The sequence below is a fragment of the Pinus tabuliformis genome, chromosome 3_2 (genome assembly GCF_031772625.1).
Source record: "Pinus tabuliformis cultivar Carrire ecotype Pingquan chromosome 3_2, CPIR1, whole genome shotgun sequence".
Lineage (NCBI taxonomy): Eukaryota > Viridiplantae > Streptophyta > Pinopsida > Pinales > Pinaceae > Pinus > Pinus tabuliformis.
Window position 1 is genome coordinate 969,818,811 of NC_142302.1, and position 14,118 is coordinate 969,832,928.

The window sequence follows — 14,118 nt, forward strand, 5'->3', positions numbered from 1 at the left end:
CCTTGTATGGGTTTTGTTTATGAAAGCCTTGATCGTTGCAAAGAGGCCATTGCAACTGCTTTTGATAATGTGGAAGCTGATTACAAGGAGATATGGGATTTAATTGATCATAGATGGAAGATGATGCATAGTCCATTACACGCAGCAACATGCTATTTGGACCCTAGATTATTTGGGTTACCAAGACATAGGGACGAAGAAATCATGAATGGACTTATCCAGTCTATTGAGAAGCTAAATCCAGATCCAGAGATTGCAGGTTTGATCAGAAGTCAGTTGAGAGCATACAGGTTAGAAGAAGGATTATTTGGAACAAAATCAACAAAGTATGATAGGAGCAGAAGTGATCCAGCACTATGGTGGGAATTTTATGGTTCAGGGGCACCAGAATTGCAAAATTTTGCAATTCGTATCTTAAGCCAGGGAACAAGTGCATAAGCATGTGAAAGGAATTGGAGTTCCTTTGACCACATTCATTCCAAAAAAAGAAATAGATTGTCATCTGGAAAATTAGAAGATCTTGTTTATGTTCGTAGTAACTTGCAGTTGGCATTGAAGAATGTGGCTAAAGAGTCATCCAATTCTTCTACTCCGTGGATCGATCCTGTTCCAAATGCAACAATGGATGATGCTGATTTGTACATTGATAGTGACATAAACACTGACAGGGAATTCACTGATGAATCTGGTGTTGAAGCATCTAGCGGATTCACATCTCATACTGCTCTTGATGACATAGAACTTTTTGATATAACAAGTGGGCAACAGGAACATCAAGAATAAAACTTGTGTTCCTGTTTTAGATTTCTAGTTTAGTTTTTGCATGAACAATTTTCTAAAACTGCCAAGCTACTTTAAAGTTTAAACTTTAAACCGTCTTTGTATCTTATAAATTATAATGCAGAGTTTTTCATTGAACTGCCAAAAGAATATCTATTTGTATGTGTTAGTGGATGTATTCATGTATCATGTGTCATATGGACAATGAAAATTCTTTAAAACTGTTTTTGTATATTTTTTTATGCCAATCTATCTTTAAAAGATTGAATTATTTTAAGATTCAGATGTATTTTATTTTTTGAACAGTTATGAATGGTTGCTCACAGGACTTGCTGCCATACCATTTCTCATATGCATATCTATCTTTAATATACATTTTTTTTTTGAATTTCTATATGTCGAATTTTATCGACAAAATTTTAGTTGCCGAACTTTATTCGAATTTCATGGTCGCCGAACTCGAACTCGAACTCGAACCTGGTGACTTAGTTTAAAGGAAAAATCCCCAACAGCTAGTTCAAGTGATCCATGTCAAACTAATCTCAACCGTTGATGAGGATCAAGATTTCTTTTAATCTCATCCGCCGAATTTTTAAATGCATTTTAATATATTAAAAAATTAAAATTCTGCATTTATTTACTCAAAAATTTGACTTATTATTATTTTATTATTTTTTAATTTTTTTTTAATTTTATTTTGTTTTTTATTTTTTATTTTTTTTTTAAATTTTTAAATTTTATTATTATTTTTATCTATTTTTTAATTAATTAATTTTTTTAATTTTTATTTCTGGATCCTCGAACTTATCCTTTGGAAAAATCACCTAGGACGTAGGACTTAGGAGTTATGAGGGGATTAAAACATTTTCTAACCCTCAAGGCACTTTACATCATGACTTTACAATTTTACATCTCAAAGGGGAAAACCCATTTGACATAGACCCTCATAGACCACCCAGTTCTGCGACCAAATATAATCTAGCAGATCAACACACTAGGATTCCTCTAAGATTCTAATGACAAAATTCATTCTGGCTTTGGGGTTAGGCTGAAGGAAAACTCTGCCGATCATGGATCAGTGAGACAAAAAACCTTCTGGAACGTAGATTATCACTAGAAAATTAGGTCCACCTAGGCAATTTACATACATGACTCAACTCTGCTAAGATTATTTACAATTCACACATGTAGACTGGGTTTACAACATAAATTGATCAAGTCGACGATGACTGTCGAATGGCACGGACACGTCAATCAAGCGCTATCCCTTTTGCGAAGAAAAGGGGGTGTACTGCTATGGGTAGTTGACACGTAGTGGTCAACATCTGGCTCCACTTGGGGACACGTTGCTGCACTGCAGGAATGTGAGAATCCAGAATCTGCATCCACGCAACACACAATAGAAATAAGTAGCGTCCATCCAAAAATCATCATATAACATTTAAGCATATGAAAAATATAAGCTCTTGATTTATTAACAAGGAAAGTAAATCTAATCCTAAAACAGAAATAAAATGCTGAAATAACAAGGAGTAGGGTTAGAAATACAATACAAAGGATGCCCCATGGCATCAGATGTGTTCAATATAGTGTATACTGAGCATTTGCCTGCTTTCAGGCAAATCTGTCGGCTGCTTGTCGGATGTGCCATGTCCAATTCTGCATATGGTAGGAATTTTTCCTATCCGAAAATCAAGCTGCTCGCGGCCGTCTGATGCATCAAATCTTCTTCTCGTTATCTTTCTTTTGCGTTTTTTCTTTGTGGCAGGATGTATCACTGATGACATGGAACTTTCTGCTTGAAAGCTATCAGATGAAATATGTAAGATATGCATGACATGTATTTTTTCATTCTGCATTTGCCCTGTCAAGGATGATGGACCAATCTCACAGGTGTCATGAGTTTTAACTTGATCTTCAATGACTAGTGGATTAATCGTGTGAGCATCAACCTGATTATTAATTTCCCTTTTATCCAGGTTATCTTTAATTATCCACTTTTCAATGGAACAAAGGACCTCATAATATGATGGAGCTTGTTGTAACAGATAAGGAGGCTCCTGATCTATTGACCTTCCCTGGTTTCTTTCATTTTCTGACCATTTCTGAAATTTCTGAACCTGAATTTTGATGGCATTTATCTGGCTAGAGTGTTCAACTTTCATAGCACTGATTTCCCTGGCATGATCTTCTTCCATGGTCAATAACTTTTTCTGAAGACATATCTGATTAGCTTCCATATCTTTTATTACTTTATCGTCTTTTTCCTTTATGGTCATCAAGCAATGCTGCATAGAGTTTATCTCTTCCTTATGATTTGCTTGCATGGTAGCTAACTGATTATTATGATCGAATGTCATGATAGTCATTTCTTCATCCATAGTTAATAACTTGTTTTGCATAGAATTAATTTCCCTATCATGATTAGCTTTCATGGTCGTCATATTTTCCTCTAAGCCTGATAACTTGCTTTGCATAAAACTAATTTCTGTGTCGTGATTAATCTTCATGGCCTCAATTTCCTTAGCATGTTGATTTTGCATGATCTCCATCTCCCTATTACGTTTTTCCAGGTGGGTGCATAAAGTTCTCACATCATTGGCGTAATTAGTTTGATTGATCTCCATATTTTTTACCAGCAACATTAGTTCTTGTATAATTTGCTTTTGATCTTCCTTTTCATTGTCATTTGTCCCTGCTTTTCCACTATCATCGATTTGATCTGCAATGGCATAAGTGGATGACACATTTTGATATGAAGAATTGTCTTGGAATCTTTCACCGACAGCTGAACCTTTCATAAGATTACTTTCATTCTGTTGCACAATTTTAGGGGCACAAGGCGAGCTATCTGGATTACCATATCTATCTTTAAAAGCATTGACAATGTCTTGTAAAGAAGTGAAAGAATCCTTAGGACAATTGTTAAACCAATTCAAAGCATCACTCTCCAAAGAAAAGACAAAAAGACGCATTTTGACATCTTCATGATTATACTGAGGGGGTCTACAATATATAATCATTATACAAGTAAACAAGCCTAGATGTCTTTTAACAACGATTGAATCATCACTTGAGAACAAAGGTAATTTAGAAATGGCCACTTCCGGAATATCATGGAGATCATCAGTAAAATGACATGGTTTAAACGAATAATCCATGATGAATAACGAGGGACCAAATGGATGATAGAACGAGATCTCTGCTCAAGAAAATTAATAAATGAAAGAAATGGAGTCGCCACTTGAACAATGAGTCAAATTCTAGGATCCAAAAAGTAACCAACAAGCTGATATCGGAGAGGCTTCTTGTCTGGGAAAATAAATGAAAAGAAATGGAGTCACCACCCAAACAAGAAATGAATTGAAGAGTAGTTGCTGATATGACGAAAGATAAGGCGATAAAAGATCCAAATGATAACAAAAAATGTTGAATCTGCCAGCTCAAATGAGAGATGAGAAAGAGGAAAGAACGATGAGAAGATGAATGTCATTGAAACGCCGAGAACAAAATGGTCCCCGGAAACAGCGCCAAAAAATGTTGTCTCACAGATTGTCACGACAACGCTCAAACCGGGGGCTGTCACCCTGATCCCCTATCCCTCCGTTTAAGCCTGTCTCCCGCGGCTAAGGGGGGTAGACCCTATGGGAAAATGAATGACCAACTGAGGACCAGTTAGGTTGGGAGACACGAGGGGGAACAAACACTTAACTGATTTAGAAGTTAATGGGCTAGTGCCTTATGGAGTTAACAATTAAATGATTAAATGTTGCAGAAATATGAACCATGTAAAACAAACATTTATTATCGAATAACCCAAGCAATGCAAGATATCCAGTAAATTTCCAATGCTTTAACGATGATCCAACAATAATACTTCAAGATAAATTAAATGCTTTAAATGATCATAAAATTTAAATGCTGACCAGTTACCACTTTCACATAGCCAGCTTTAAATAAACATTTAAGTGCATTTAACTATACACAACAGAAGAAAGACTTTAAAGGAATTTCCGATTTTAAATTAGTGTTTTTCAAAATTTTTGATTTTTTTATATCTATATTTTTTAATAAAATTTTAAATTTAAAAATTAAACAAAACTAAAATCCTAAAGTATATAAAATTAAAGAAACTGATCTAAACTAAGAACTAAAATTAACTTTTTTATTTTTATGAAATTTTTTATTTTTCATGAAATAAAAAAAATAAAACAAAACTATTCTAAGCTAAGATTCTAAAAGTAAATAAAAAAGGAACTTTTTTTTATAATTTTCTTCTTTATGATTTTATTTTTAAAATAAAAAATAAAACAAAAATTTAAATCTAAGCTAAACTAAATGAAATCAAAATTAAAACTAATGAAAAATCAAATCTAACCCTTTTTTAACTTTTTGGTTTTTAATGAATTTTATTTATTTACTTTTAACAAAATTAAATCTAAACTAAAATAATTCAAAATCTAAACTATAAGAAAAGAAATTTTTTATGTCTTTTCAAAGTTTTATAATTTTTAGGAATTTTTTATTTAAAACGCTGCAACAAAACAAAAATAAAGTCCTAGTGCTAAACTAAAGTAAAAGATTGAAATTATTTAAAATCTAATCTAAAGCTAAATTTAAAATCAAAACTCTTATCAAAATTAAAATGGAATAAATAAAAAAACCTAACTCAAATCAAATTTAAAAAACCTTTGAGCTATGATATAAATTAATTCTAAAATCTGAACTGAATACAACACTAATCACCTGATCGCATACAAAATTATATGAAATATAAGTCCTAAATCAAATAAAATCTGATTCTAAAAGAAAAAGAAAGAAACTAACTTCATCAAAATGTAAACCCTATACCATACGCATTCCAAAATACGAATCTTAATTACGCTACCCTGTTCATAAAAAAAATTGCTGAGTGTTTCAGTGTATGCGGGACGGCGGAGATGGAAAACGTGTGAAGAAAATGGAGCTCCACGTCGACCAAGGAGCAAGGGAGGAGAGGCTACGGGATGGAGAAGGGCCAAAGCGAGAGCCACGCGGATCCGGCAGTTTCAATGGCGGAAATATGCAATAGAAATGCAGCGCGGAGGTAACACACAGGTGACTGCGGATAGCTGAAGGGCCAGCAGTCTCTATTTTTTATTTTTAATATGCAGGTCTGCATGAGATTTAACGGCGGCAACGTTTGGTGATGAAAGAGAGCTAGACGTATGGAGAGAGAGTAGCGATTTGCAGGTTTTGCAATGGTGGGATCTGAGGATAGCAGCCACGCAAAGGATGCAGCGTGACAGTGCTAAATGAGAAGCGTAAAGGCTGATAGATAATGAAATCGGTGCTTGCATAGAACAATACCCAATGAATATGCTTGCTACAACAAATGGAGTATGCGTTGAAGTTGGAATGGACAACATCGAGTTCCAAATTTGTTGGCAGCAGAATAGGGAAAGCATGCAGAGGGAAGAGGACTGCGTGAAAATGATTGGAGCTGCAGCAGATTAAATGATGGAGACTGCGTGAGGTTTGGGATAGCTTGCAAAGCATCAAACCCTCAAATAAAACTTCGAAAATAATTATGCCAGAACAGATTCCAGAGGGCAAATAAAAATACGTATTTTTTGTTTAAATTTTCCAGAGAAATATAATATGCAGCCAGAAACTGATAAACCCTTTAAAATTTCTCAGAAATTTGCAAATAAAGTGATACTCCTCTGCTTCAGAATTTCTAGTTATTACACCCCACAAAGATTTTCCAGTTCTGAAATAAGTATTCCTGCAATAGCTGATTCTAAGGCCAGATCTTACCCCCCAGGGCCTAGATCTGGCTTCAAGATTTAAGCTCACCTTCAGATCCGCAACCTGTAATGCATAACAAACACCTAGAGATAATATGTGCCAAAAACAAAACTGAAAACCCTAAATCAGCTAAATAATTACAGTGTTTACAGATTAATGACTCTAAGCAGCTAGATTTGTCAATAATCCACAGTAATATTTTCAGAATTTTAAACTTAATGTGAGATACTAAAGAAAACCCTGCATGCATTCATAAAAAAAAATTCAGATGATAAGCCTGGGATTAAAAACTAGCTGGGCTCTTTCAGAAAACACAATCTGGGAGTTGGCTGGTTCAACCGAGAACTTCCCCTAACGCCCGGTAAACTCAAAACTAAGATTTCCTGCACAGCTTAAAATCAACCATTAACATAGAGGGAGAAAACAATAGTGAAACCCAGATCAAATGGAGATACCTGCCATTATATTTCAGAATTTAAACTATCATTCAAACCCCAGAGATCAGACAAGCTACCTGTGCCTGAATCAATCTTCATCAAGCTATTATCGATGACTGAAAATAAAACTATGTAGAAAAATAAAAAAATCTTATAGCGTTTCCAGAAGAGTAACACCAGCAAGATTTTTAACCCCAAAGTCTTTCTTTATTGCACAAAAAATGACTACAAGAGAGCTTTCTTTAGCACTAGACTCTCAAATCAAATCTCATCTCAAATGACCCCTAGCACCCTATTTAAAGGAAAAATCCCCAACAGCTAGTTCGAGTGATCCATGTCAAACTAATCTCAACCATTGATGAGGATCAAGATTTCTTTTAATCTCATCCGTCGAATTTTTAAATGCATTTTAATATATTAAAATATTAAAATTCTGCATTTATTTACTCAAAAATTTGACTTATTATTATTTTATTATTTTTTAATTTTTTTTTTTTAAATTTTTTTTTCTATTTTTAAATTTTAATTATTTTATTAATTTTTTAAATTTATTATTATTTTTATCTATTTTTTAATTAATTAATTTTTTTTAATTTTTGTTTTTGGATCTTCGAACTTAGCCTTTGGAAAAATCACCTAGGACCTAGGACTTAGGAGTTATGAGGGGATTAAAACATTTTCTAACCCTCAAGACACTTTACATCATGACTTTTACAATTTTACATCTCAAAGGGGAAAACCCATTTGACATAGACCCTAATAGACCACTCAGTTCTGTGACCAAATATAATCTAGCAGATCAACACACTAGGATTCCTCTAAGATTCTAATGACAAAATTCATTCCGGCTTTGGGGTTAGGTTGAAGGAAAACTCTGCCGATCATGGATCGGTGAGACAAACAAACCTTCCGGAACGTAGATTATCACTAGAAAATTAGGTCCACCTAGGCAATTTACATACATGACTCAACTCTGCTAAGATTATTTACAATTCACACATGCAAACTGGGTTTACAACATAAATTGATCAAGTCGACGATGACTGTTGAATGGCACAGACACGTCAATCAAACGCTATCCCTTTTGCGAAGAAAAGGGGGTGTAATGCTATGGGTAGTTGACACGTAGTGGTCAACAGGGACCATTCCCCTCATGTAGCAGGTCCACAGGTTTGGAACAACCCGAGGGGTTTGAGATTCATGATTGGGAATCTCATGTATACAGGTGGAAGAAAGCCCTCTATGGCTTGAAGTAAAACACCTCGGGCCTAATATGAGAGGATTGATAGTTGTCTGATGAAGCTGAGATTCACTAAAAGTGAAGCCGATCCAAACCATTGTTTGAAGGTTGTGGATGATAGACCTCTCATACCGACACCTTCTGAGAAACGACCTATTTTTGACAGGTGCAGACCCTCTCACTTGCAGAAGTAAGAGGGAGTTGGATTCCAGATATGGAATGGTAAACTGCAAGCCCGTGACTACCTCAAGGATCTTAACTTTCAGAAGTTATATGGTGGTGATGTCGGACCAGATTTGGGAAATGCCTCTGAGTTTCATAAACTCATCTACATTGATGTTCTTGATGAATTTCCGTCCATATATATGCTTTGCAGTTAGCATGGTGAGCTCATATTTGGTTGAGTCTCACTAGTTTGGTGCCAAGAATCTTATGAGATATCTTCAGGGTACAATCTCTCATGGATTGAGATACATTGCCGAAAATATGAAGCTGCATGATTATTCGAATGCTGACTGGGCAGGCAGCGTGGAGGATTGCTAGAGCACTTCTCAGTGTTGGTTCTCTCTGGATTCTGCTTCAATATCATGGATGAGCAGGAAGCAGAAGTCGGTTGCTATAAGCATCGTCGAGGCCGAATACATAGCTACAAGTATGATCTTGTGTGAAGCTGCCTGGTTGTGGAAGCTCATCAGTGAGCTGTTTGTACACATGATGAATACCACTGTGATTCTTTGTGACAAATAGGGGGTGTTCGATTATTAAGGAATCCCGTATTCGATGATTGCTCCAACAGATATACATCAGATACTACCTTATCTGGGATATGGTAAGTCGATGAGCGAGGAGGCTCCATCACATTGAGACTAATGTACAGGTCGCAGACACTTTGTCAAAACCTTGGGGAAAGGTCAAATCTGTGATTTTCCCGAACGACTTGGAGTCGTTGAGAGACCTTCATATAAGGGTCCTACATGTTGAATGCACTGGGCTCTGGGAGATCTGGGGGGCTTGGGGTACTTATTGGAGCGACATACGACCACAGGGCGACTCACCCTCCCCTTGTGGTGCGCTATGTACAAGGTGACAGGTTCAACCTTTCCCTGTGATACCTCGTGGCGACTATGGAACATGATGATTAGTTCCCCTATGGGCCGGGATGATTAGTTCTCCCGTGGCGACTTTGGAATAGGATGATTAGTTCTTTTGTGGGCCGAGATGATTAGTTCTCCCATGGTGATTGTGAAACAAGATGATTAGTTCTCCTATGGGCTAGGATGATTAGTTCTCCTGTGGCGATTGTGGGACAGGATGATTTGTTCTCCTGTGGACAGGATGATTAGTTCTCCTGTTGAGGCATCCTACCCATGTAGTCTGGGACTCATGGGAGGTACCTCTCATCTGATCAATGAGCAGGGAAATGGGGTTAGGGACCATAGTAATACTATCGATGGATGCATCGTTGTATCTATCGCACTCCCTATGCTAGGATGACCTCCATTGATCTGGGATCAACAAAACTGATTTGGGATCAGTATGAGTGGTTTGAGACACTCTCTTGTGATATTGATCTAGGATCAATAAAACTGACTTCGATTTAGTAAGAGTGATATGACACACTCTCTTCAGATGAAACTAACTTCAGGTCAGTAGAGAATGGTATGAGACATTCTTGATCAATTCTTCTTCTTCATGGTTCAACAAAGCATAACTGAGTAGACTAGAGCAGAGCTTAGCAGAGCAGAACTGAGCAGAGCTCAGCAGAGCAGAACTGAGTAGAGCAGAGCAGAGCTTAGCAGAGCAGAACTGAGCAAAGCTCAGCAGAGCAGAACTGAGTAGAGCAGAGCAGAATAGTGTAGGGCACTGATGGCAAAGATAGCACAGTCAGACATATAGATCAACAGATGGAGTTCTCCCTAGTTGAGAGGGAGTGTTAAAATTGGCAACTAGGGCCAAACTCCATGTGGGTCATCTTATTAATGGCAGTTGATATTTTTCTTGGATCCCTCTCATCGAGAGGTGTAGGATTGATCTAAAGATCATCCGATTCCAATAAGTATTCATGGAGATATGAATTTATTTGTGTTATGGGACAATTCGTCAAGGTCAGCCAGCAACCAAATAAACCCCTCATGTGCTCCACGTTTTTGTATAAATAAAGGTGCCTTAAATAATTTGAGAAGACAACTCTTATGATCTCCCTCTCTCCACTTGTTTTGGGTTTGTCTTCTCTCAAGGAAGATGCAGTGGAGAGGGTCATCTAAAAGAGCCCTAGACGCAGTCATCTAGGAGAGCCCTAGCCGCAGTCTTGGAGGAGATCTGGCCACAGATCTAAGAAGCCCTAGCTGCAGTCAATAGGAGTTCTAATGCGCAGTAAGGGAGCCCTAATCCGTAGCAAAGGGAAGGCTCTAATCCACAGCAAAGGGAGCCCTAATCCGCAGCAAAGGGAAGGCTCTAATCCACAACAAAGGGAGCCCTAATCCGCAGCAAAGGGAAGGCTCTAATCCGCAACAAAGGGAGCTCTAACCGCAGCAAAGGGAAGGCCCTTATCCGTAGCTAATGGGAGCCCTAAACCACTGTCAAGAGGAAGCCCTAAACTGTTGTCAAGAGGAGCCCTGAGTCAAGGCCTTAGCCGCAACATAAGAAGGACTTCATCCGCAGCAGAAGGGACCTTATCATAGCATGAAGCAACGTGGGCATGGACAACAGCAAGACAGGGAAGCCACAGTCACAAGGAGGAGAGATTCAGGGCTGTATATGTATGCGTTTGAGTGTAGGTAAGTGTTGTCAGCTTGCTCGAGTTCATGAGGAAAGAAACGCTGCTGTTTGGGTATCATTTGGGAAGGCAGAGTGCTACAGCTAGCTGTTGTGCTAGGTTGCAAGCCAGAGCACACAGCTGAGGTTGTGTCAAGGACTGACAAGGGTGGGCAACACCTCCAAAGGGTAACGTGACATGAGGGAAAGCTCTTCAAGATAAACTGATAGGACTTATATCCTAACTGTGTGGTAGCCCTAACCTGAACACAATCATAACAACAATGGGCAACAATACATATGATCAATATTGCTAGACATAGGTGCTGCAATGAGACAACATGGCAATGATGAGGTATTATAGCATGCATGGTAAAACATGGTAAAACATGGGACAACTATGAGCATGAAGAATCATGGACAACAACAACATGGTAAAGCATGGACAACTGCAAGTAGAGTGCTGTATGGGACAACAATATAGTACTTGATGCAGTTAGGACACAAAGCAACAATGGTGCAGCAAGCACATGGGCATAGCATGGTGCAGCTGTGGCATTAGGTAAACACTGGGACAACAGCAACATGAGGTCTAGTATTGTGATGATGGGTGCAACATGGTGCAGCATATGGACGAGATGCAGCACATGATAGGTGAATGAGTCACCTTGGAGAATCAGTTGAAGCAGCATGTCTTCAACTGATCTCATGTAGAGATAATATATTAGTCGAAGTATTGACTTCTGTTGTAAATGTACTATCTCTCTCTCTCTCTGTGCTGAACTATTGAAGAACATATAAGAAGAATTGATCAAGGGTTTCCCCACATTGGGGTTTGTCCCTAGCTAGCGCCACATCTTGTGTTCTCTTGTCTTGGCTTTGTCTTCTGCGATTTATGTTTATGTTCTATCTGCAGTCTACTTTAATGTTGATGTGATTGCTAAAGATATTGATCTAACTGTGAAAATTGAAATAAATTGCTCTAAGCATAGAACATACCTCAAATTAACACCTTTATTATAGCTCTTACCAATTGTTCTCACCTACAAATACTAGAGTTGAAATACAATAAAATTGGTAGTGTATTACCCTTTGCCATAGGCAGAATTTATACCAATTTATCTATATTGTCATTATCAAACAACAAAATACAAGGGAATATACATCCACATATTGGTAGTCTTAGTAGCCTAACCTTTCTAAATTTGAGTTGCAATCTTTTAAATGGTAGCATTCCAAAAATTGGGAATCTTGAAAAATTAGAAAGATTATATTTAAGTAACAATAGATTGGAAGGTAACATCCCAAATGACTTTGAACAATTGCATCATCTTGGTCTATTGGATATTAGTGGAAACATGCTCTCTGGAAAGATTCCTGATTCCCTTGCACCCCTTAAGCAACTAAGAAGACTCATTCTTCATCACAACCAGTTATGAGGGAGCATACCTGCCAAGCTAGGAGATTGCATAAATTTGGAATTACTTGACTTGTCTCACAATCTGCTCACGGGAAGCATACCACAAGAAATTGTTGAACTTTATAATCTACATTTCTATTTGAATTTGTCATGGAATTTATTGGAAGGCTCCTTGCCCATGGAGATTGGTAAAATTGCGATGGCTCAAGCTATAGACTTTTCTACCAATCAGTTGATTGGGGTCATTCCAACTTCACTTGGAAGCTGTAGTGAACTAGAGTCATTGAATTTATCTCAAAATAAATTCCAAGGCTCTATTCCAAATTCACTTGTAAATTTGACGAGTCTCATGAACCTAGATCTATCTTCCAACTCAATATCAGGGATGATACTAGTTACTCTGAAAAATTGAAAATTCTTCAGCATTTGAATTTGTCTTTTAACAATCTCACAAGAGAAATTACAAACGAGCTTTTTGCAAATGAGAAAATTATCATTTCCTTAATTGGAAATTCTAAGCTTTGTGGACCACAAGTATTACAATTGCCTTCATGTCCAAAACCAAGAGGCCATTCTGCAATTGTGAAAAAGGTATTATTGCCAGGAATTGGAGTTGTTGCTTTTATGCAATGTTTCCTACTTTTAGGAATGCTTTGGAGAGGGAATGCACGGATGCAAAACATTGATTTATTACAAGCTATTTTCCAAAAGCTGGATCATCAAAGGATCTCATATCTAGAGCTTCAAATAGCAACTCATGGATTTTCTGAGGCTAACTTGTTGGGAGGCGGTAGTTTTGGATCAGTTTACAAAGGCATTTTGAGTGATGGCACACTTGTTGCTGTGAAAGTTTTCAAGCTGCAAAATTATCAAGCTCAAAAGAGTTTTAAAGCAGAATGTGCTGTTTTGCATAAGGTTCAACATCAGAATCTTGTGAAAATAATAACTTCTTGTTCCAACCTTCATTTCAAAGGTTTAATTTTTGAGTTTATGTCTAATGGAAGCTTAGAGAAGCATTTATATCCCAATGGAGATGACAACAATGGTGAAGATGTGTGTGAATTGGGATTTAAAACAAGATTAAACATTGCCATAGATGTGGCCCATGCCATGGAATGTCTTCATCATTATGCTATTACACAAGTAGTGCATTGTGATATAAAACCTAGCAATGTGCTATTGAATGAAGACATGCTAGGCCATGTAACAGATTTTGGTACTTCAAGATTAATTGGTGCAACCTTCACTGATTCATATACTTCCACACTTGCTTTGAAAGGATCTATGGGCTACATGGCTCCGGGTATGCATTTTTTAGTCATTACTTTCATGTACCTTTTACCATTAACAATTTTGTATGGACCATTTTAGTAAAATTTGTTGAATGTTGACTTTAATGCAGAGTATGTGTTGGGCCAGACTGTTTCCATCCCAGGAGATGTTTACAGGTATGGCATTTTGTTATTAGAAATGCTCACTAGAAAATGACCAACCAATGACATGTTTGTTGGGGACTTGAACTTGCACAAGTGGGTGAATTTGGCATTCCCAAACAAAATAAATGAGGTAATCGACAATAGCATTTTTAGAGAGGTGAATGGAGATGAATCCAAAAAAATAATGAATATAAATACCTAGTTTCTTTGCTTCGCATTGGTTTGCTTTGTTCCAAAGATTCACCTAAGGAACAACCAACT

The 14,118-nt window shown here is 37.2% G+C and overlaps 1 protein-coding gene across 1 annotated transcript; it reads left to right on the top strand.

Moving 5' to 3' along the window:
- The first annotated feature begins 10,945 nt into the window (after window positions 1-10,945).
- LOC149183865 (putative LRR receptor-like serine/threonine-protein kinase At3g47570) lies at window positions 10,946-13,909 on the top strand. Its single transcript, XM_089415118.1, has 3 exons — window positions 10,946-11,077; window positions 12,845-13,724; window positions 13,824-13,909. Exons 1-3 carry the CDS (start codon window positions 10,946-10,948, stop codon window positions 13,907-13,909), a joined length of 1,098 nt encoding a protein of 365 aa, XP_089271244.1.
- Window positions 13,910-14,118: the final 209 nt, after the last annotated feature.